The following is a 21,909-nucleotide window of genomic DNA, read 5'->3' on the forward strand; positions in this document are numbered from 1 at the left end:
GTTTGTGTATTCGTCATCTCGTTTGCGTATTTGATCTAAGAAGTTACCGGCAAAATCTGTGTTAGTTCGCGCGCACACGGAAAAATCATAATAGCAATAAAGCTTATCGTCGACTGGTGTTGATTAATGACACGTCCCACCGATAAAGTGCCCGCCGCTACTTGTTCGTCGTCACTCGTTTATGGAGACGCATAGACGGAAAAGGACGCGTGTGTTACTTGTTGCGATTACATGAAAGAGAGAGAATTTTTGTACATAATTTTCATGCTACAGTTGAAGTATAATCGGTTATTCCTCTATAGAGGATTGCAAATTACACCGCTACGCTTTAACTGTAACATGTGTACGCTATACATATACATATAACTATTAGAGATTAATGGTTCATTCGAAACCACCAGGTGAAAAGCGTGCAGGTCAATTTTAGTCTTTGCGGCAACGAAGACGATATCTTTGGCCGCGCAGACCCGGTGCCTTCTCACGCACCTTCTCACCATAATTTTTCCGTGTGCGAGCGCTTAGCATCGTACCGTTTTAGCGAGTAAGATTTTTGTACCCGATCCCAAAGACTCTGATTATTATGATGAGCTGATTCCTTTCTTTTCAAATAAAAGCATTATTTGGATGAGCTTTCGGTTCCTCTGTTCTTGTTTCTCGTTCCGCAACGACCGCGTCCCCGTCTTTCGGCCTCCCGCTGCATCACCGTACGACGATCTCATTGCAGGCATTATTTCTCGCACCATCAGCGCATTTTCTTTCCAGAAATATAAGTTTCACTTTCGATTAATAGAACTAATCGCTAATAGACGACGCGCTATGTTAGACGCGACGGTATACTCACGCATACCTACTGCACGCATTTATATCTATATCGTCGGCCGTCGCGTGCTTCTGGACCGGCGCATGTTTAACAGAAAGACACGTATGTTACGAACGTCCGGGAAAAGCAAGAAATCGCCATTTGGATTGAATCTAAATCCGGCGTAAGGGGAGTTTGCCTTCCGTGACCGGGTGACGGCAGATAACACATTAACATCCTTTTGGTTGGTAAGATTTTTATTTTGTTTTTCTTTTACTTAATCGACTATCTGAGTTTTTCTCTCGATGACTTAATTCTCTCTTTTTTTTTATTTCTTTTTTTTTCTCGCAGTAAGTAACATGCTGGCCGCGTCGTTTGCGGCGCACATGTTTCACGAGCGGCTTCCTTTTTCAGGGCGGCGGCGGGCTGGTGCAACAATTGAGGAAAAGCTACAGCCTCAGTGATCTAACCGGCGAGAAGGAGGACGAAAATAGAAACACACCCGATGCACGTGACGAGACGGACATGCAAGGTAGCTGACGCCTAGCGTCGCGTTAATTAAATGTAGATTTTGCGAGAATAAAAGCAAACACGCTCGAGCACGAGCATTCTCAAATATTTCCCGTTCCTTTTTTACATTTTTACACACATATGTGTCAATTTTGAACATAATTGAATAGATATTCAATTTTATATTGTGTATGTTTTATGAATATATAATTTTATATATTTTACATATTATGTTTTATAACTTTTTAAAAATATTTTTAATTTAATATCAAATTTTATACTTATTAAGTGGTCCCCTCAAGTTTAAAACGAGACGCGTTAACGAATTGCCTAGTGGCTTAACTGTAAGTAAATAGAATCTGTGCTCCTTGCAGTGGAACCTCGCCGAAGAGAGCACGCCGGAAGAAGAGGCTACAGTCCACGCAGGACCCAGTCCAGCAGCAATGCGTCTCGAGTAGAGATGTATTTCTCCGAAGTGGATGTCGATGTTCGGCAGCCAAGGCCTAGGGAGCCCATAGCTAGTTTAACGTACGTAGTTTGCGCAGCTTCCAAAACGATTCGTGTCGTTCGGTAATAACGAATATCTTTCTGTAGAAATATAAGGTCCTCGGACGACATATCTAGCGGTTACAGTAGCGGCGAGGCGTTGCAGACCCAGCGCACGACTTCTCAGGGTGACCCTTTAGTGAGAACATCGAGCGTCGGCGCGAGAACACGCTCGATGAAGCCTCGTTCCACCACGAAGAAGACGCCCGAAGTAAGCCCGTGTAGCGTAGGGAACTAATAATCGCGTACACCGTCCATCGTTAACAGAAAAAAGAAAAAGAAAGAAATCACACACACACACATCGCTCTCTCGTCGCACATTCGTCAACTTCAGTTAATGACACGTACTTTTTTTGTGGTCTTTGAAGGACGGGGGCGAGGATTTCGACCGCACATCTCCCGAAAATGTCTCCCTACCGTCGTCCCTAAACATCCTCACTCCCGAACAAGCTGTCGAGCTTTTGCTATTGCTGTCCCAGAGTAATAAATCGATAGACCGACCGACATCAATTACCGCTTGTTGTATCGATAGCGATAAATCCGTAAACGAAAACAGATCCGTAACGAAAATAGAAGATAATGAATCGGCGGAATCGAGCGGCGAGTTCGTTGACACAGGCTCGGCCTGTCGGATGGACGTGCAAACGGTGCAAACCATAGAAATCAGGAATATCTCGACGGAAAACTTGTCGATAGCCACAGTGACGAAAAGCGCAGACAAAATCAATATCGATAGTTCGGTAAAAGAGTCTGATTCTCAGCAAAGCGATTCTAACGCGCAGATTGAGTATATTGACGATGAGCCGAAAAGTAGCCGAGTGATATCAGCTGTTTCCCAAAAGCCCGACGCGGAAGCCGATCTCGAACGAATAACCGGCGAGATTTGCCAGCAGAAATTCGACGAGCTCAAGCAATTGTTAGACGACGCGCACAAAGCTGTAACGGGCATCGTGTCTTCCCAGGAAAGGTTGAACGCGGTCGGCAGAGGTAAGGAATGCGTAAATACACGGGAAATTACGATCGGCAATTCGTCGAGCACTCGCGCTCGCGATATTGCGGTCCAGCCTCCCGTTGCACCGAGTACGTCGAGTTGCGATCTCGACGGCGACAGTCGCGCAGGAAAATATCACAAAAAGCCCGCTCCGAAAGCCCCGATAAGTAAATACGAGGCGACGGGTAACGAAGACATCGACGAAAACGAGTCTCAAAACGCTCTGAAGGCCACCTTGGTCATTAAAACTGGTACGTTGAGAACCGTTTCGAACGCGGACACTACGAAAGATATATTTCTAGCGCGTAACCCGGACGCGAAAAAAAGAAAGAAGAAATCTAACAGGCTACGCGCTAAGGAGGGCTTTACCAAATTGTTAACAATCCCGAAGAACATCTTTCACAGCGCCTTCCACAAGGAGCAAAGCGAAGCCTCCTCCAAGGAGGAAGATTCCAGCTCCACGTACTCCGAGACCAGCGGATCCGCGTCGAGATCGGGTAGTATCGGGTCCCAGGTGTTCGTAGACGCGACCGCGAAATTATCCGTTTCAAAGCAGGAAGTGGACGTGGAGGAGATCCCACTGAGACCGGAGCGCGATGACAATACTGAAAATTCCGCCAGAGATATAAACTCTTTTGCTGAAAAATTGGATACTGAGATTGTGCCTTTGAACGAAGTCGAAATAGATCTCAAAATTGAGAATAATAGGAAAGAGGAAGCAAGTGCGATAAAAGCAGAAAAATCCGGAAATCGTGAAAAGAATGTTGAAAATGTATCGAACTTGCAAATTCGTGAAATGTCACAGTCGCTGCCTTACGGAGACAAAAAAGAGATTATCACCGACATTAATTAAAAGCATTTCGTTAATGCACATTTTACAGGGGAAATTGTTAGCTGTATTAAATAATTAGTATATTTGTTTTGTCTTTGATGTTTTTAAAATATGATAAAAGCTTGTTCCTCCTCTCTCTCTATCTCACTCCCCATACATCATATTTAATCCTAATTGGAAATCCGGGCAGAAGAAATGGACCGTTCCATTAAGATCGTATGGACTAGTTTCTCTGATTTCTGAATCTTGTTAATCCACAATTAACTGCAATTTCTTTCCCTAATCATAACACATAACACGTGCCCTAACTGCGCGTTTCAGCCTTGCATGACATTAATTTCTAACGCAACATTATAATACAATTAATCCATAATTTTTTTTTAATTATATGAGTGAATGGTTTTCTCGTTTGAAATTAGGGATTTCAATACTTAAATTATTTTATGATTGGTTGAGTTTCCGTTTAAATTTTTAGAGAGAAAAATACTCTTGCCTTTTTTTTTTAATCATTTACTGACAAAATTTCCATCAAAACCATGAAAAAAATGGCAAAAGAGATTGACAATATGCCATTTGAATTTCATATGATAAAAGTGATAATAACATTGTATTTTCATGTATTTCAGATAACGAGTTTCGCTACCTTACCTCGCAGTAAGAAGACCAGTAAGAAAAAAGTGGCATGAAACCTCCCTGCTGCTGACCGCATTAAGGAGTAAGACCAAGTCCCTTGTAACGAAAGCAAAAGAAAAAAATATCTTCATGCGTGCGGATGAAATTTTTGCACGAGCCAATAACGAGCACACTTTCGGTCAGCAGCAAACATCGATTAGCCAAAAATTGAAAAAAAAACGCGATATGTATACAATTGAATGTTTCTAGCACCGGTATATTTCTTAATTCAGCTTTTTGACTATTGCTTTAACTTGTCAATCGTTAGTTTCTATTAGTCTGAAAAGAGAGAGAGAGAGAAAGAGAGAAAATCCTGTCTTTTCTCTCAATCGCAAGGAGCTTATACGGATATACGCGAGGGATTCTGACAGCTTTGTCATCCTCGAGAAGAAACATACGGACAATGTTTATATAATATATATACCGAACTCTACGATCACGTCGGGTCACGTTGCACCGTTGCAACGTCCGACACGTTGTTACACGACACGATAATTTCCCATATGTATCTTAAAGCTCTCGCGAGAGCGTCCAGTCTAGCTTTTATATGCTAACGTTTGGTAGTGCTGTCGTAGATAGGGAGAACTTGATACATATTGCATGCAGTATATCTGCTTACGAATAGGCTTCGATTATAAACGAAACACAATCGCGGCGTAGTCGATGAATAGAGTGGAGAAAAGGAGTCCAAATCAGGGACTTCGGCGCTTGATTCCCGACCGTAGGTCCGCGAACCGATAAGGGCAATCCTCTACGAGCCAGCGAGCTGCGAAACCGTCACGGAACGACTTTGATATTTGCGAAACATTATTGTAATCTAACAAATCGAATTCTAGTCAATCGGGAAAACGAGTAGGAATTCAGACCATATTGAAATAGTGCCACGCGATTGTCTTGCATTGCGTATATTAATCCTCTTTTTCACTACCAAATAGTAATTGTTTGATGGACTGTGTTTAACTACGATTGCGTATGCGTATGTCGCAGAGTATTGTGTGGACTTAATCGAGAGATAGCTGTTCTCCCTCGCACGGAATCTGAAGTTCGGGAAGTCGCGCGAGTTTTCTCGCGAAGAAAACTCTACGGATAACGATCCTGCGTTAAGGACCAACAATTTGTCTGTCAATCCGCGGCGAATTGTTACATGTTGACGTGCGAGATCACTTTTTTCAGATTTTTGCACGCTTGCAATTCGAAGATAAGATATTAGCGATATGTACTTTGATAGCGAGTTTGTTTTACGACTGGCTATAATCTTGACTTTATATCAGTTTTATCGTGCTCCTAATTTAATTAGGATATATATCTTGCTTGTGTAATCCACGCGAGGAATTTTTTAAGTATTTATCGCGCATAACTTGATTTATAATTACATTTATATATTTCGGTACGCGGTATTCTTTTATCAGGGCGAACGTTATTCCGCATCATCATACGCTCACGAAAGACTCACGCGCGCACAAGTACATTTAAAATCCATCGTATGTGTTAACGGATTCGTATATAGTTTATCGTGCTGTACTTTAACGTTCTATTGCATATCTTGGGCAAAATTAACATATTGCGTATATACAATTAACACGAATTTAGAAGTGGGAAAGACGCGAAACACGGTGTTGGGGTTGTACACTCGACGAGTGAAATATTCGATACGTTACACGATTAACAATTGTTGATTTTGCGTGTGTGTATAGATTCGACACAAAGTTCATGATACGTCGGGGAAGAAAAATGTAGCAAATGCTTTTAACACACCTTGCGATGTATAAATTATGTATAAATGAATTTACGATAAAGTAACGTATATAAATGCGGTTCTCTATGCAAAATAGATATTTTTATCCAATCCAGACGTGCAGTATTCGCACGAAATACGCATTTGCTGCATTTTATCTGCATTCTTTATAACACGACTCGTTGAAAGACGTTAATACGTACTTGTCTCGAACTTTATATATATATATATATATATTATATATGCGAGAATATGTGATAAGAGAGTGAGTGAAAGAGTAAGAGAAAATGCTCAACTATGAATCTCTACCGGTATTAACCGCGGTCAGTTTCCTATAGATCTTGTATAATAAAGATATCTCTCGTTCTTTATACGTATTCAACGCCTCCGGCGCATAAAAATTGTGTCCCGAGCTATTATGGTGCTGCGATCTTTGTAATTTGTTTTATATAGTTCCGTACCGTCGATACAGTATACGAGAGAAAGAGGAATCGAGAGTACGTTTGAAACAAAGTTATACTCTGTATTCAAGCTATTCGGAAAAAATTCGGAAACCGATGGAGTACAGAGTGAGATCGGTTAACAGTATTTCAGTTCAGGCGTTTAGTGTTAGCGAATAAATGACATTAAAGTACCGATTACCTGATGAACGCCCGCACTTGTCCCGAGATCTGAGTATATTATATATACGTGTATCGTTTAAGTTAAGCCCGAGTTTTCATCTGATGGAACTCGAATCTTTTAAACACAATCTCCTTTTTTTTTTGTTCGTAAAAATATAGATCTTGCAATAAATGTAAGGTGTGTGTTAAATGACGAGACGAAACATATATAACAAGAATACGTTCGTATGTATATTACAGTACTATAAAGAGTTTATTTTTTACAATTATAAAATAATCGGGAATATGTCGTCAACAAATGTGTCGCGCGAAACTTCACTTAGCTTTGCTGCAAAATACGGAATGGAAAACGCGAGTTTCTCATGTTGCGACATCGGTTTGTCGCGGACGGTGTCAGCCGGAAGACGTAATGTTGCGCATTTGTCTGACCGCGGCCACGACACGTGCGTTGCATCCGGAACTGCCGTTCTGATAATCCTCGGCCGGCAATCTCAGCAGTAAGGACATGTGTTGAAGATTCTCCGATAAGCACAGACCGAGCTCCTCCAGTACGTTGCCCAGATAATCTACGTAATGTAACTTTCATTCGTATCTCTCTTCATAACTACTTCAGAAAAATCCCTGCAAAATTATAGATACGAGCGAGAGAGAGGCTTACCAATATCGGTCGCGAGCTGTTTGCAAGCTACGGAGTTCAATTGGCAGATGCCCAAGGTTTGATCCTGAAACATTTGACACGTTCCCCGGGCGATAATGTCCAATAGTATACCGGTGAATCCAGATTCGCTCGAGCCTTGAACGTATTGCGGATCGGCTGCTTTCAACGCTTGCGTCAGACTCGGATTGTCCCTCAGCAGAAACGGTTCCAAGTGCTGCGGCAACGTCATCAAGTACTGTCCGACCTGCGTGATGTACTCCTGAGGGGCGAAACTGTAATCGGGTAAATCTGAACTTAGATTGGACATTTTGCTGGTCTCCAATGACCAAGCCGGTGCCTTTTGCACCAGCAACAGTTGAGAGAATATCGGCGCAAAGATAACTTCGTACGTGGTGTGGTGTAAATCAGTGCAGAGTTTTTGAATAGACTTTATAATCGAATCGAGAATTGTCTTGTCCTCTGTAAGAGAAATAGAAAAATTAGATAATCTTCTTTCCATAATATTTACACTGATTATTGTTACGCGCGTACACACGCACCTCTTTGGAAAGATGCAACAAGATTTTCCAGATCGGCGCAGCCTGACGAAGTTAACAGTAACTTTTTGTATTGACAGAAAACGCTGCCGTTTGTGTTTTGTAATTTGTTATTAGCTTCCGTTATGTCGATCACGAGCGACTTTTCGAATTGTTGCACTTGATGCAAGAGATCACCTGTACAGCAATGCGATTAAAATTAACGATCTCGCGCGTCTACGTCTCACACAAGAAATTAATTGATTGCTGAAAATCACCTATATTTTGCATGAGCGTAAGACACATTTGGAACAAGTTCCAGTCTTCGTGTTTCACCTTTTTTCTCTCGAGTTGTCTTAAGCCTTGCTGATATTTCTCGAGATACTTGTTGAAATAAATCTACAAGATAAAATCGTCGATTTAATAAGAAATACATTTTACAACCGTCGCGCTGACACAAGCAAAAAATCTTTAAGAGCATAAACGTACGTTTAACGATCGCAGTAAACCGGGATATCCACAGCCTTCTGTAAAAAGCTTACACCGCTTATTGGCTTCACCGGCGTAGCCCATAATCCGCGAAATACTGAGAGAAAGGGAGTTGATAGTATCGCTTAGATCGTCGTGCGAGCGATCCAAAAACTGCAGGTGCTGTTCCAACTGCGCGGTTTCGTACGTGCTGTATTTCGCGACGTAGGGAACGTAAGGCGCATACACGGCTTGCGCTAGCGACAGTAACTTTTCGTTGTGCAACTTTCCGCGAAGCGACGTTTCGACGGCACCGCTGAGATTTACAGCAAAGTGCCTTGTCATCTGTTTCAATTCGAGTAGAATGGACAATTGCACGGCGTTGGAATGTTGTTTCAGTACCGCCTCTATACATTCCGGAATACCGGGATCGAGGCTCCTTAAAAGGTCAGCGTAAACCTCGATATGAATGTCTACCGAAGTATTGGGAAAGACTTGATGGCACCATTTCACCTTTAACATCAACCGTTATAGAAAACATTTGCAAAGCAGCAATAATATTTTGATCTCGACGATTATGTGTACCTGTTCGTGCCAGGAGGATAACAGTTTGTCATAATATACACGTAGCCAGTAGGTAACGTTTTCATCTTGTGCTAACTCAATAGTGCGTCTCCACTCTTGGCCCAAAGAGACCTTCAAGCAGTTGTGATAGTACTTGAGAAGCTGAGGCAGACGTTCCATCTTGCCAAAGATATCCACGTAAGTTTTAGATTGCTCTAAACACAAATACGACACTGGTTATCATATTCTTCTTATCTGGTTATCATATTCTATAATGGCGAAACGACGTCGCGTATATGATATATTTATTCCGACTCGGCGAGTTTTACCTAAATTGGCAGCGGTGAAAGCATGAACCAGTCGCGGGCTGGCTATCGCCTCCAGGCGATTTTTCAAGCCTTCCAATTGCAGCTTTTTATCCTCGTAATCGACAACGTTCGCGAGCATAGCCAGAGATTTCTGCATGCTGAACAGTTTATTAGATATCGCTTCTATATCGCCCGACTCGAATACCTATTTTATCAAGGGAAACAATATAATTGAATTCCACAATTATTGCATATTAATATCGAAATACGTGAAGAAACCGATTGGAGAGCTTTCATATACCTCTTCCACGTCGTTCGCTAATACCGTCCAATTGTCGGCCTCGTGCAATCCTTGCTTAGCAGTTTGCAATTCCGTTTTTATCCTATCAATCTTCTCCAGCATCGCCATGGAGGAGGCTGTATCCTTCTCGATCTGCGTTTCAATGTTTGCTCTCTAAAGTTATCGCAACGCACCAAGATAAATATTTAAAGAAATTAGGTGTACCAACCTTTGCAATCTCTTGCTTGACAGCGACCATCTTTTCTCTCAGCGCTAAGGTTTCTTGCTGCAGGAGTTGAGTGTCTCTTAAAATTCTGGGTAAGCTAGAGAGAACCGATTGACTGGTCTCCTCCAAGGCACCGTTAACTTGTTGCACGTATAATTGCAACTTCATCACTAATGATGAGACAAAAGCCTGCAAAGTAAACTCAGTCGTAGCACATACATTTTTCAAAGACAGTCTCTGGTACTTTTATAAAACCATCAAATAAAATTCCCGTCATATAATTAATAACACAAGAAATACGGCATCAAAAGTATTCTTTTTTAAATACTTTTTATTATTTCTTAAATATAATTGGTGTTGCTATCTTCTCATTATTTCATGAATAAATTGAACTGCCTTAATATTTAATTTACAATTGTATTAAACATTCACATTACCAAAGATAACGTTATATCATTCAATGACAACATTTTTGTGACGATTATATTTGCGTGAAAAAAATTGTTCTAAATTCATTCTAAAAACGCAAAAAAAAAGTGTGTATCGCGGAATAGGCAGGAAAGTTTATTGCCCGTCGGTACATGATCCAATGGTGTTTCGACAGAAAATTTTCGGCGTGATATACGCGAGAGCCTGTAAAAATATCGTTCTCCGGGGCGGAGGGGCGGGAGGGGGAGCTGAAAATTTTGGCAATGGTGCGAAAAAAGGGATCGCCTTTGAAAAAAAGCCGATCGGGGTCACTGACTGCCGCCGCCGCGGGCGGCGGACGGCCGCCCAGCAGCGGCTGCAGTTCGGCGGCCGACGGGCGTCGCGACGACGAGCGCAATTTGGGATCCGACGGGCCGGCAGGGGACAGGAATCTGACGGCGGAGGCGGAGACGCGGTGGCCCGTACGACTTACGTCCTTGTTCTCCTGCGCCTCGGCGGACTTGAACGTCCGGTTGATCCACTCCTTCACGTCGAAGCTGTCCTCGGAGAACGCGGCGACGTCCTGAAACGGCCATTTTGAGGTTAGGAACGAGCCTGTAGAGAGCCTCTCGCCTCGCTCTACCGCGGATCTCTCGTGAGATTCGCGAATTCACGCGGCCGTGTAATAAAATCCCCGGGTCACGCGGGAAAAATAGCGCGGACAGCAAACCGTAAGTTCGTACGTCACTGCCGAGCGCGAGTCGGGGAAAGAAAAAGGAAAGAAAAAAAAAAAGGGAAAAGGCACCGAACCGACGCCGCGCTCGCTTACCATGGCGAGAAGAGAGTCGCCGCGGTCGCGGCGTTCCGTTCCGTCGACAGTCGTGCGCGTTTCGAGGAGGTGAACCCTTGACACCGCCTCCGGCGACGTGTACCGCGCCAACAACAGAGAGGTCGGTCTCTATCTCTCTCGCGCTCCCCGTTCGATCGCTCGCGTCGTTATCGTCCGTCGCCACCGCCACCGCCGCCGTCGTCGTCGTCGTCAACGTGGTACCCGCGCGTTGAGTGGCGCGCGGCACACGAAGAGTCCGCCCGTCACGCATCAAGCGCGGCCTCGCTGCTCCTCGCCACCGCGATCGCCCTATTCGCCGCCGCGTTTGTTTGGCGTCGCGAGATCCTCGCCGCGAATAATTCGCCGAGGACGGTTCGCGCTAATAAACGGATCGCGGAACTCCGACGTGCGTGCGTGCGTGCGTGCGGTGCGTGCGTGTGAAGAGGGAAAGGGAAAGAGGCGATATATAGATTTGACGCGAGACGGATCGATCGCGCGGTGCATCGTGCCACGGACGGACGACGATGACGACGAGGACGACGAGGTGGAGGAGAACGAAGAGGTTGATCGCCTCGGCGCGGGACGGTTTCTAGGCTAAGCGCACGTCCGGCAGGGCGGGCGTCCGTTTTATCGTGCGCGGTGCGTCACGGAAAAGTGCGTCGGGGCCGTCGGGCAGTCTCGATAGTAAGCGAAAGAGAGAGAGAGAGAATGTACATGTATGTGTGTATGAGAGAGCGAGACAGAGAGGGAGGAAGTGGAGAGAGAATGGAGAGATGATAGAGCCGCCGTATGTATGTCGCGCGAGAGACGGTGAGAGAGCGAGAGAGAAAAAGGGAGTGAGCGATGAGGCGATGAAGCGAGCGACGTCCCTCTTATAGCAGCAATCATGATAAAGACGACTTGTCTGTCTCGAATTTCAGAACACGCTCGTGCACAACGAGAAGGCGGCCACCTCGTTAGACGCGGCCACCACCGCCGCCGCTGCCGTCGTCATCATCGTCGTCGACGTCACCGCCCTCCTCTTCCTCCCCCTTTTCGCGCGATCGGGAGTCCCGCGTTCCCGACTGGAGCAAGACGCGTTACTCGTTTGTTCTTGCGGCGAGGCTGCTTCCTACTCCGCAGGTGGTGCGTAACGAGGCGGCGAAAAAAAGAGATTGGGGGAGACAGACGGTGAGATAGAGAGATTGAGTGAGAGAGGGGTGAGGGGGAATGGAAAGCGGCGCGTTATCGGCCGTTTCCGAGCCCTTTGTCGATCGCCACGCCTTCGAGGCTGCGTTTGCGCCACGTTATTTGCGCAACAGTTGGAAGCTGGAATTTCGTCTCCCCGAAAATCACCCCCGCACGCGGCCCAAGTAAGGAAGGGAGAGAACTACGCGACTGCCGCCGCCGCCGCCGCCTTCCTTCCCGTCGTCGTCGGACGAGGAACCCAGGGAGCAGCAGCTCGCTGGCTGGCTGGCACACCACCACCACCATCGCCGCCACTACCACTACCGTCGCCAGCCCCCCTCGCCCTTCCGTTTTACAAGGAGGGCCGACCGTCGTCGACAGTCCGTGAATCGTGCGCACACATGGCCAATTGCCGTACGTTACATGCACTTATACGGGGTGTACCCGAAGACGCGCGCTTCCTTAGTGGCTAAGAAGCGAGACGGTTGTTGCGGTCGGTTTCGAGGCATCCGTCATTATCAGGCTAACGTGCGCGGAAAATTAACAATCGTATATAGGAGTCGGTAGTTGTAAAGTCGGATTTGAGGGTCGGCGATCATTGAATCGTTAGCTTCATCGCGGATTGAAATCGGTAGAGTAAGATATCTATTAAGACAGATCCTACTTATACGATAATATATAGAATTACGAAATAAAATCAGAATTTAACGAAATCGTTAATCGAACGAGAACGGTGACCGATAGATTTCGAGCGGGAAGGAGCCCGAAGGAAGTCCGCGATTTCCGGAGCATCCCGTATAACCGCGTCACATACTTGTATCGTTTCATACGCTAAATTTAACGACTGACCCGATCAATTAACTCGGGGCTCGGACGCGAAGGCGTAGTTGCATGGCGACGCTCGTTCAATTTCCTTCGACTTCCACTGCGTATAGCGCTTTCGCAGATATATATAACGCTACGCAGTAATAAGCGAAATAAAATTTCTCGTGAGCTCTTTTCTCCCCGTGAAATACATCGGCAAATCGGAATTCAATTTCACCACGGTCGTCTCACGCAACACGCCGCTTCGTGCCACGCACTTCGAGGTGCATCCGACGCACCCATGCAGAGATCCCACTTTACGCATTGTTAAACGACGCCTTTTGCAAAATTATGCGAGCTCCTCGGAATCGAGGTAGAAGTGAATCTGGCCTATTATTATGCATCAATATACCGATTCGACACATTGCGACAAAATTATAAGATCTTTTTTTTTCAACCTGCACTCCAATCTGGCATCGTAGATTAACGATTGGCTTGCCATCCCTGATCATTATCGTCGACACGTAAATCAAAACGCGGATGATAGATGATAAGGACTCGTGGAAAAAAAAGATTGCCTGTAAGAATGGCAGACCCTTCTCCTCCCTTCCCGTTGCGAGACTGCCGTCTATCCCGTGCGGCTGTAGGATAATCAATGGACATTCCTAAATGTTCCTTGAATATCCCGTGCGGCACATTCGTATCCAGCGAACATTGCAGTTCTGAATGTCCAGATCTTTCATCGATACCGCGTATCAAATGAAAAAATATCAAAAGAAAAGAAACACAAGGATTTTAAGTTCATCTAACGAGTCAACAAGATACTTCAAAGACGTAATGCATGCTATGCAGTATTTGTGATAATCACATTACTTTCGATTCTCGCGATAGACAACGGCGGATGTTGACTGAACATTCAGAGGAGTCCCGAGATGAACCTCTCGGGACACTGTCTATGCGCTGGATATCCGCACACGCACGGCGGAGTCGCGCGGCCGTTTCCTCCGTTTCCATCGGGTTGTGAGAGACCCGGCAATTCCGCCGCTTCTTCGCCGCCGCGCCATTCGACAATCCGATCGAAGCGCTAGCATTTTTCCAGAGCGGCGGAATCGCGGAGTCGCCACCCCGATCGCTGTTCTCCGCTGGGCCCCGCGCGCGGCCATGTAGCGCACAACGCACACACGGGGCCTGTTGGGAGAAGGGCAGAAGGAGAAGCATCAGCAGCGGCCTTGAGGCTGAATAGCAGCCAATCCCAAGCCCCCGCTCGCTAAAGGAGGTGGCGCGGGATTGGCTGAGTGTTCTCCACGGTACCAACCGCGACTTCCGGACGCTTCCGGTCGGGACCACAGGCCGATTCCCCACGAGCGGCAGGGGCCCCTGGTGAGTTTAGCGTGCAGGTAACGCCGATTCTTCTCTATTTCTTCTTCTTTTTCTTCTTCTTCATCCTCTTCTACTACTTCTACTTGTTTTTCGCCTCTCTCGCAAGCACTGTCCTCCCAGCACTCTGTTCGAGCAGCAGCAGCGGCAGCATCTGAGAATTGCAAGTAGGTGCCAATGCGCGATGACGGGCTCTGGCTTTTCCCCGCGAAATCGCGAGAGATCTGGATCTCTAGTATATCGGCCGGTCGACGATCGAAATCCCCGGTGCAGTTTCGGTGAGTTCAAAGAGTCTTCGGTGTCGTAAAAAAAAGAAATGCGCGAGAGAAAAGGGGAACACCGTCGTCGTTCCCGCCGTCGCAAAATTTATACGATCGCTCTCGGGAGTTTATTTCAGATCTGGAACTGGGAGAAAGACGAAGGATTGGTTAGACCCGTAGTCTTCCTGCAGTTCCTATATAGTTTTGGAAAAGACACAAAGAATCGAAGCGACGATATAAACTGATCCGCAAGGATCATCCTCGCGCTATTCGTAGCATCCAAGTACGAACTCGTCGAAATCAGACCGGTTTCGATCCTTCGAGGCTACCACGTACCTTATATAACTTACACGATAACTAATACATCTTTAGCGTTTCGGGATATCACTATCGCGAGCGAAATTTTTTTTCACACAATCGGCACTGCTCGGTTATTGCACCGTGCGAATTCCGAGAATCGGCGCAACCACGATAAGTTCAATTCTCGATGCGAAAAAAAGTGATTTTTCGCCTCTAGCATCGGGACATGATCTCGACGAAATTATTCCGGTTTCAATCCCCGATCTCTCACACGCGAAAGAAAATAACCCCGGCAAATTTGCCGGCACATTTATCGCGACGTTTAATATTAAAACAGGCTCCTGAACGCAACTCGACGGTGACTGTGCAGCACAGGAAATCGATCTCTTGTTCTCCCGTCTATATTTCTCCTTTTTTTTTATACATATATATAATATATATATATTTTTTTTTATGCGTCGCGCGCGCAAAACGCCACTCGACTTGGCGACTTGGTGATGTACGCTCGGCTCTCTGTGTTGCGGCACAGGAAATCGATCTCTTGTTCCATCGTTTTTCTTTTTCTTTTCCCCCTTTCCTACGCGCGGAGGAACGCAGCAGCGTTGCCGATTGCAGGGCGATTTTCGTTGCGATTACAAGCCACTGATAAATCGCTGTGATATTCGCTATTATAATTTTCCCTTTACGTCACACGTAAATTACACGATACGTTCTACAAACTTTGGTATCGGCCTCTAATTTCTCTTTTTTTTTCGGGGCAATACTGTGTCACACATTCTGCGGCTGCGATACGTTACATTTGGTCCAGCCGAATATTTATATTTATCATATATATATATATATATATATATATATATATATATTTCTTTTTCACCCCCTCGGTCTCCTCAGCGCACATGAAACCAACGCTTCGGCTAATTTTTACTGTGCAGCTTGATTAATTTTTATCAATAAAAAAAAAAAGAAAATAGACCCTCAGACAATTACTCATATAAACTCACGGGCGAGTACTTGTGGTTAGGGTGCTGTATTGTATGATGTATATATTATACATATGCGTTAAATTACCATATATTATATGCTCCCAACTGCACGTACACTTCATTATCGGCACTCCCTTGCGGAATGAAAGCCTCCTTAGAATATACGCTCTTTGCTAAGTAGTGCCGTACCTTTAATCATGTCGACGTGAGTTTACGGTCGTGAGAGTGCGGCGCGGGGCGCCCATAACTCAATCCCACCGCATCTGCGCTAACGATCGACCGTAAGACGTACCATCCTCGCGACTCTCGGCCGGGATCTCGAAAGCAGGAAATGAAGCCCGGTGTATATATAAGTATATACCATCGAGTTAATTTTTCGATGTTGCAGCAGGCACGCGAAAACGCACCTCTTGTCACTAATAAACTAATCCGAAACCTGTTTTCGCGTTCCCGCAACATCGAAATTTTAATGCTCGTCGCAATTAAATCGTTATTTAAAAAAAAAAGACAGCTTCCGTTCGAAAAAGCCTAAAAGAAAATCGCCTCCCGAGATGTGAACCTGCGAGGGAAGAGAGTATTTTCGCGCTTCCGTTTTAGTCTCGCGCCTCGGCGAAACTTCCGGAAGATAATCGTTTGGAATCTCGGCTGATGTTCTTTACAAGATAAACGTTTCGGAAGGTATGCCGAGGGATAAAGCAGATAATTTCCCTTTCGGTGTCGTTCGATCGCGGCTTCTACGATCCGTATAGAAGCCGCCGTCGTCTATGTTTATTTTTCGTTCGCCATCCTTTCATCCTTCTAAGCCAGTGCCTTCGGTAAGAAAGGAAACGTGATATCTCCCTCCTTTCCGAGAAACGAAGGAAGATATATTAAAACTAGAATTTCTTGTTGAACTTCTCTTAACCTTTGGGGAATCGTACAAATTTGCAGCTTTGAAATACACTGCGGTTCTTTGTTAGGTAATATATATTCTTCTGCGAAGCATTTGAAGATATTTTCAGGAATTATATTTAAACCGATCATATAAAAGCATCATCAAATTAATATATAATTACAATTATGACAAAAAAATAGAATATTATTCATTATAATAGTTTTTATTTCAAGCAGTTTCCATACAATTTTATTGAAGTGACCGAAAATTCTACTTTATTTTGATCAAGTAATCGACTAATAATGACATTCTCATCAGTCAAAGCTATTTCTTTATCGTTACACTTTATTTAGCGCGAAAACAGACAAAAAAATCAAGTGCAGAATCCGTTGACCCTCGAAAAGCCGAATCGTTTTCAGAGCTGCGCGTTCGCTTGGTATCTCTCGCGAGCGATCGAGCGGCGTATATCGCTTCTAAACGCGTGCCTGCAAAAAGAGCATCGGATCCGAAGTAGAAAGGTGAAAGCGTACGCGAATCGAACAATCGAACAGAATCCGGTCGCGATATCTCTCCCTGGCCCGATTGCTCCCGCGCGGCAGCCTTGGATCGGTCAATTCTGCCGCCTTCTGGCACGATTCCGTTTCGAGATTACAATACGACGGCCGACGAGAGACATCACGTCGGGTGTCTCATTAGCGACGCGACGACGCGCGACGTTTCGAGGTGACGAATTCGGAATCGGCCCGTTATAATAAACTTAAAACGCGAGAGAGCGCGATGTCGTCGCGGAGGAACGTCGTTTTCCCTCCGAAGTTTCCAGCTGCAGTTTTCAACGCGCTCTCGCGTCGTGACGCCTCTCAACCTTGGAATTAAATCCCCGCTTGTGGTTCCACTTGAAATTAATCGCGTGGAACAACGTCGCGTTATCCGCTTACGCTGTTGAAGCTTAACTGGCCACTTCTGCTTTCAATGCTGGAGTAATTCTCGAGTAGAGTAACGTATATATACATATAGCCCCTCGTCGCGAAATAATCGTATAACGAAAAGCGTGTATAACGTTCGGTTAGATACAGATTGGTATCGCGAGACGATGATAAATAAGAAAAAGGGGAGGGGGGGGGATCTATTGTCATCCGGGTACAGTTAATCGCGGACCCGATTTTCGCGCGATCGAGCCCGATCTTTTCTCACGGGACGCGATTCCTGCCAATTAAATCGAGGCCGGAGGAGCGAATTACATTGTTCAGCCGAACATATAAGCCGAAATGTCGTTAACCCGTTTAATTGCCACCCGCGTGTGCCCCGACGTGTGCATCGCGTTCGTGATGCGGGGGGGGGAGGGGGGTAAGGAAGAGGCAGGGAGGAGGAAGAGTGCAGGAGGGACGGAAAGACGGAGACGCGGAGGAGGGAAGGACTCCCGGACTCGCGTGCGAGCCGACGATGCTGAATGAAATTTATTCGGGAGGCCAACGGCGGCAGAGACTATACCCAAGAAGTGCGCACGGCGCGGCTTCTGAGAAAATAAACTCTCCCGCGCTTCCACCGCGGGCCCGGCTCGCGCGATCTCCTCCGACTTCCTCCGAGACGAGTTCTCTTCCTTGAAACCGATCGGTCTCTCCTTCCCTCTTCTCTATCGCCTGTTCGCAACGTCGTGTCATGAAGGAGCGAGCGAGCGAGCGAGAGAGAGAGAGGAGGAGGAGGAGAGGGATAGATTGCGCGCAATTCGCCTCGCAGGATAATGGAAAAAAAAGGAAGAGAAACGAAAGGAAAGCCGGGATAGATGTATCCAGGGAAAAAGAGGGGAGGGGGGAAAGGAGAAGAACGCCGGGGCGAACGGGATATCGGAATATGTTTTTTCTTTCATTTTTTTTTTTTTGCTTCGCGGCCCCTTCTCTCGTCTCCTCCTCGCACGCGTATATTGATTTTTAGAAATTCCTCGCGAGACGGCCGAACGAGCGCGCGAAGCGCACCGGCCATAAGAGCGGTCTGGCGAAGCGAGAGGTGAGGAGAAGGAAGGCTCGGGGAGGGAAGAAGCGGCGCGCGAACCACCCACACGGCCGCGGCGCGGCGTCGGCCGCCTTAGGGCGAGCGAGCGAGCGAGCGCGCGCGCGGAGAGGAATATCCTTGATGCGAGCGAATCTGCATTATCCGTGAGAGCGTGTTTCGCGGCGGAGACGGAACCCGGACGCGTGCGTTTCCAAGCTCCCCTTTATTCGCCCGATCTCCCCTCGAGCGGCGCTCCTCTCGTATAGTTGCCGCGACGAGAGACGCGGGGATAATCGCAACATCCGTCTTTGCGATCCACGCGATCCTGTAAAGCATGTCTGTTACATTCACCGGGCGAAACCGCGACAAGGGAATCGCGTATGTAAGCGAGTCGTGACTGAGCGCGCGGGAGATCGCTCGGTAAATGTAATTTTAATAATACGAGGAAAATGCCCCTGGCCGGCCCGCGGTTGATACGGTTAGGCCTAACCGCTCTAGACGGCCCTGCTCTCGCGCGGTCGAGAGCAATCGAAGGCAGTCGAAGTCGTCCGAGCGCGTGATCGGCGCGTGGCGGGGGGCGCGAAGGGGAGTAGGGATGGGGAGAGGGGGCGCGCCCCTGCTATCCCCTTCCGCGCGGCTGTCTCTACCCCCACTCAGTCGTGGCTGAGCCGCCGCCGCGTTGTTTCTCTCGCTCGCACGGCGGTCGCTTCCTCCACTCTCTCCCGTGTGGCGTCTTCCTTCTCCGTCTCGCTCCGATCCCTCTCCCGCCGTCTTGCGCCCGTCTCGCTCGCACCCGCGTACCTCGCTCCCGCTCGTTCTTAACGTCAAACCACTTAGGGCCGCGGACCTCGGCAGTCAGTCGATCTTTCCTAGCAGCGGCATTCCGGCATTTTCCACCTGATCGCGCGCGCGGGCGGTCCGGCAAACGCCATTTTGATCGTCGTTACGTCGCCGTCGTCACCGTCATCGTCCACTCACGCGTCGCGAGAGTGAGACAGGAGTCTCGTGCGTGAAACACACGGAGCACGTTCGCATGTGCACGGTCGCGCAGCGCGTCGTCTCTCGTATAACAACATCTGACGATTGTTTCGATTTAAAAAAAAATAAAAAATACGATACAACGCGTCCCGTATTAAAACGTACGTGTCGCGTACTAAACCGTGACGCGCGTTGTTGAGTGCGGTGCCGGTTTGGTTCTGTTTTTTTTTCCTCCTTTTTTAATTCGTTTCTTTGCCCGCGCCGAAAGAAAAGAGAGATAGAGAGAGAGAGAGTGAGAGAGACAGAGAGAGAATACGGCGCCCCATGCATTAGACAAGGAGGGGGCGACCAGGACGGAAAAGGACGTCGGGTGTTGTTTTTCCGTCGTGCAGACACACATCGCGAGACGAGTCGCCCGCGGAGCGGAGAGAAAGAGTGCGTGACCCCGCGTGTGTGTGTGATCACCGTCGGCGCAGTAACGACGACGGGCACAACAACAACAGCGGCAACGACAATCGTCACTTCACGATTTCTTCTGCTATAACGTTTTTCGTCCGCTATATCCTTCCGCCTTGGCACGTCCGACGTTCTCACCGGGAAGCACAGAACGGAGTCGGGGACGGCTCGTGCCGAAAAGAGCGTGAGTACTTACGCAAATCTACGCAATTCGGAGTATGTCGCGTTTTCGGTGTCGCTCTTCGGCGTCGCTCACCCCCCCCCTCCCACGCCACCCTTCCTTCCCCTTCCCTTGTCCTTCGTCCCCACGCGCGACACCCGCACGCACGCTCGCACGCTCGCTCACATTAAATCTTGTTTTTTTCCGCCTGCAAGGCACATCGCCTGCCATGTTTGACCGGCGTCTCTCCCCCTTTCGTTCCGTCTTTATGTCTCTGTCCTTCTTCCCCCTTGCTCCCCTTCATTCTCCTATACAACCGTTTCTCTCTGTTTCGCTCGCTACGTCAGTTTTCCTCCCCGCGCCCGCCCGTCCGCTCGTATCTCCCTTCCGCTATCCCTCCCTCGTCGGATGCGTGCGCGAATGCGTGTACCACGGGGGCGATCGTGAAATTCGACGGCGCGCCGCGCGCCGCGTCGAGCCGCGCGATGTTGACAACGAAAGACGACGACGCGGCGCGGCGGCGGGCCGACGTGGACGACAGCGGTCGCTGTCAAGCGCGCTCTCTCTTTCTCTCTTTGTCCCCTCCCACCGCTCCATCTTCATTGACGCGCTCTCTCGCGTGTTGTTTATCCGTTTCTGCGTAATTCGTGCGTGCGCCTGGGGCGGGTGGCAGGGGGACGGAGAGGGAGGAGGATGACGCGGGGAGGAAGGCGACACTTTGAGGAAGGGTTGTGGGGGGAGGAAGAGACCGCGAACGAGCGAGCGAGCGAGCGAGTGAGCGAGCGAGCGAGCGACCGACCGACCGACCGACCGACCGACCGACCGCGGAGAGTGGGGGACGCGTCGTCGAGAGAAAAATAATACGGGTCAGAACGTAACGCGGCGTGGTGCCCCCGCGGCCACTAAGCGAGTGCTGCTGTGCCGCTGCTTGCAGCTTGTCGCGTTTTGTGTATGTGCGCGCGCGCGCGCCCGCGCGCTCGCTAGCATGTAGCTGTACTCTGCTGTCGGCGCGCATTTCTTGCGCGTTTCTTGCACGTTTCCCGTTTCCTTTCGGGACCGAAGCCCGGCGAGAGGAGGCCCCCTTCGCGGAAGGCGGGAGAACGCGGCCGGAGGCTTCTTTCGCGCGTGTAATTCTCGCCGGTGCGAACTGCATCGCGATAATACTCCTCCCACCCCATCCCATCCCCCCTCCCGTCTCGTCCCTTTCCCTCCGCGCTGCCAGTTCCGTTGCGTTTCTTTACCTTGGAGGACTCTACACGATGACTGTTATATCGCGCGAAACTCCACTTTGCTCCGAAAGGACGGAGGGAAAACGTTTTCCTTCCGGCGATCGCGCGCGCACGTGAAAACATCTCTCGGCTGTAACAGCTGTCGCGATTACTTGTTAAAATTTTACATAAATTTGAACATCCCTTTGCGATAACTTATAATAATTATGCCTATAACGGAAACCGCGAAACGTTTTTATTCGTACCATTAGCGACACACCGTGACTCGTTTACACCCGCAACGTCGAGTTTACGGTATAGCGTCTACCAAACTCCACACTCGGAGGATGTTTGAACTTTCGAAACGGTCAACGATAAGATCTTGACGGAGG

General features: G+C 47.7%; 2 protein-coding genes and 1 long non-coding RNA gene across 7 annotated transcripts in view; 2 read left to right on the forward strand and 1 right to left on the reverse strand.

Moving 5' to 3' along the window:
• The window catches only part of LOC105453244, a 33,846-nt gene extending 27,111 nt beyond the window's left edge, over positions 1-6,735 (forward strand). For all 5 annotated transcript variants that reach the window (XM_011695034.1, XM_011695032.1, XM_011695033.1 and 2 more), the window contains 5 exons: positions 1,214-1,331; positions 1,684-1,837; positions 1,904-2,066; positions 2,224-3,894; positions 4,305-6,735. In XM_011695034.1, the coding sequence (XP_011693336.1) occupies positions 1,214-1,331; positions 1,684-1,837; positions 1,904-2,066; positions 2,224-3,699 (1,911 nt within the window). In that variant the 3' untranslated portion in view covers positions 3,700-3,894; positions 4,305-6,735. The remainder of the gene's footprint in view (positions 1-1,213; positions 1,332-1,683; positions 1,838-1,903; positions 2,067-2,223; positions 3,895-4,304) is intronic.
• Positions 6,736-6,917: 182 nt separating this feature from the next.
• Positions 6,918-11,093, reverse strand: LOC105453246 (conserved oligomeric Golgi complex subunit 7). The gene is made up of 11 exons (XM_011695035.1): positions 10,965-11,093; positions 10,629-10,718; positions 9,731-9,916; positions 9,523-9,654; positions 9,243-9,426; positions 8,935-9,128; positions 8,371-8,862; positions 8,160-8,280; positions 7,906-8,079; positions 7,367-7,825; positions 6,918-7,274 (listed from the first exon to the last, which is right to left on the reverse strand). The coding sequence occupies exons 1-11, from the start codon at positions 10,965-10,967 to the stop codon at positions 7,102-7,104; spliced, it is 2,208 nt and encodes a 735-aa protein (XP_011693337.1). The 5' UTR covers positions 10,968-11,093; the 3' UTR covers positions 6,918-7,101.
• A 173-nt stretch (positions 11,094-11,266) lies between these two features.
• LOC105453245 lies at positions 11,267-13,373 on the forward strand. The gene is made up of 2 exons (XR_974841.1): positions 11,267-11,648; positions 11,885-13,373. It is a non-coding gene; the product is annotated as an uncharacterized LOC105453245 (long non-coding RNA).
• Positions 13,374-21,909: the final 8,536 nt, after the last annotated feature.

Source organism: Wasmannia auropunctata, unplaced genomic scaffold, assembly GCF_000956235.1.
Source record: "Wasmannia auropunctata unplaced genomic scaffold, wasmannia.A_1.0 LD336001.1, whole genome shotgun sequence".
Lineage (NCBI taxonomy): Eukaryota > Metazoa > Arthropoda > Insecta > Hymenoptera > Formicidae > Wasmannia > Wasmannia auropunctata.

Excerpts from the sequence above, each read along its gene's own strand:
- LOC105453246 (XM_011695035.1), bottom strand. Across the intron at positions 8,281-8,370 it reads GTTTACTGCGATCGTTAAAC|ATTTATTTCAACAAGTATCT; the intron begins GTACGTTTATGC and ends TTTATCTTGTAG. Across the intron at positions 7,275-7,366 it reads ACAGCTCGCGACCGATATTG|ATTATCTGGGCAACGTACTG; the intron begins GTAAGCCTCTCT and ends TACATTACGTAG.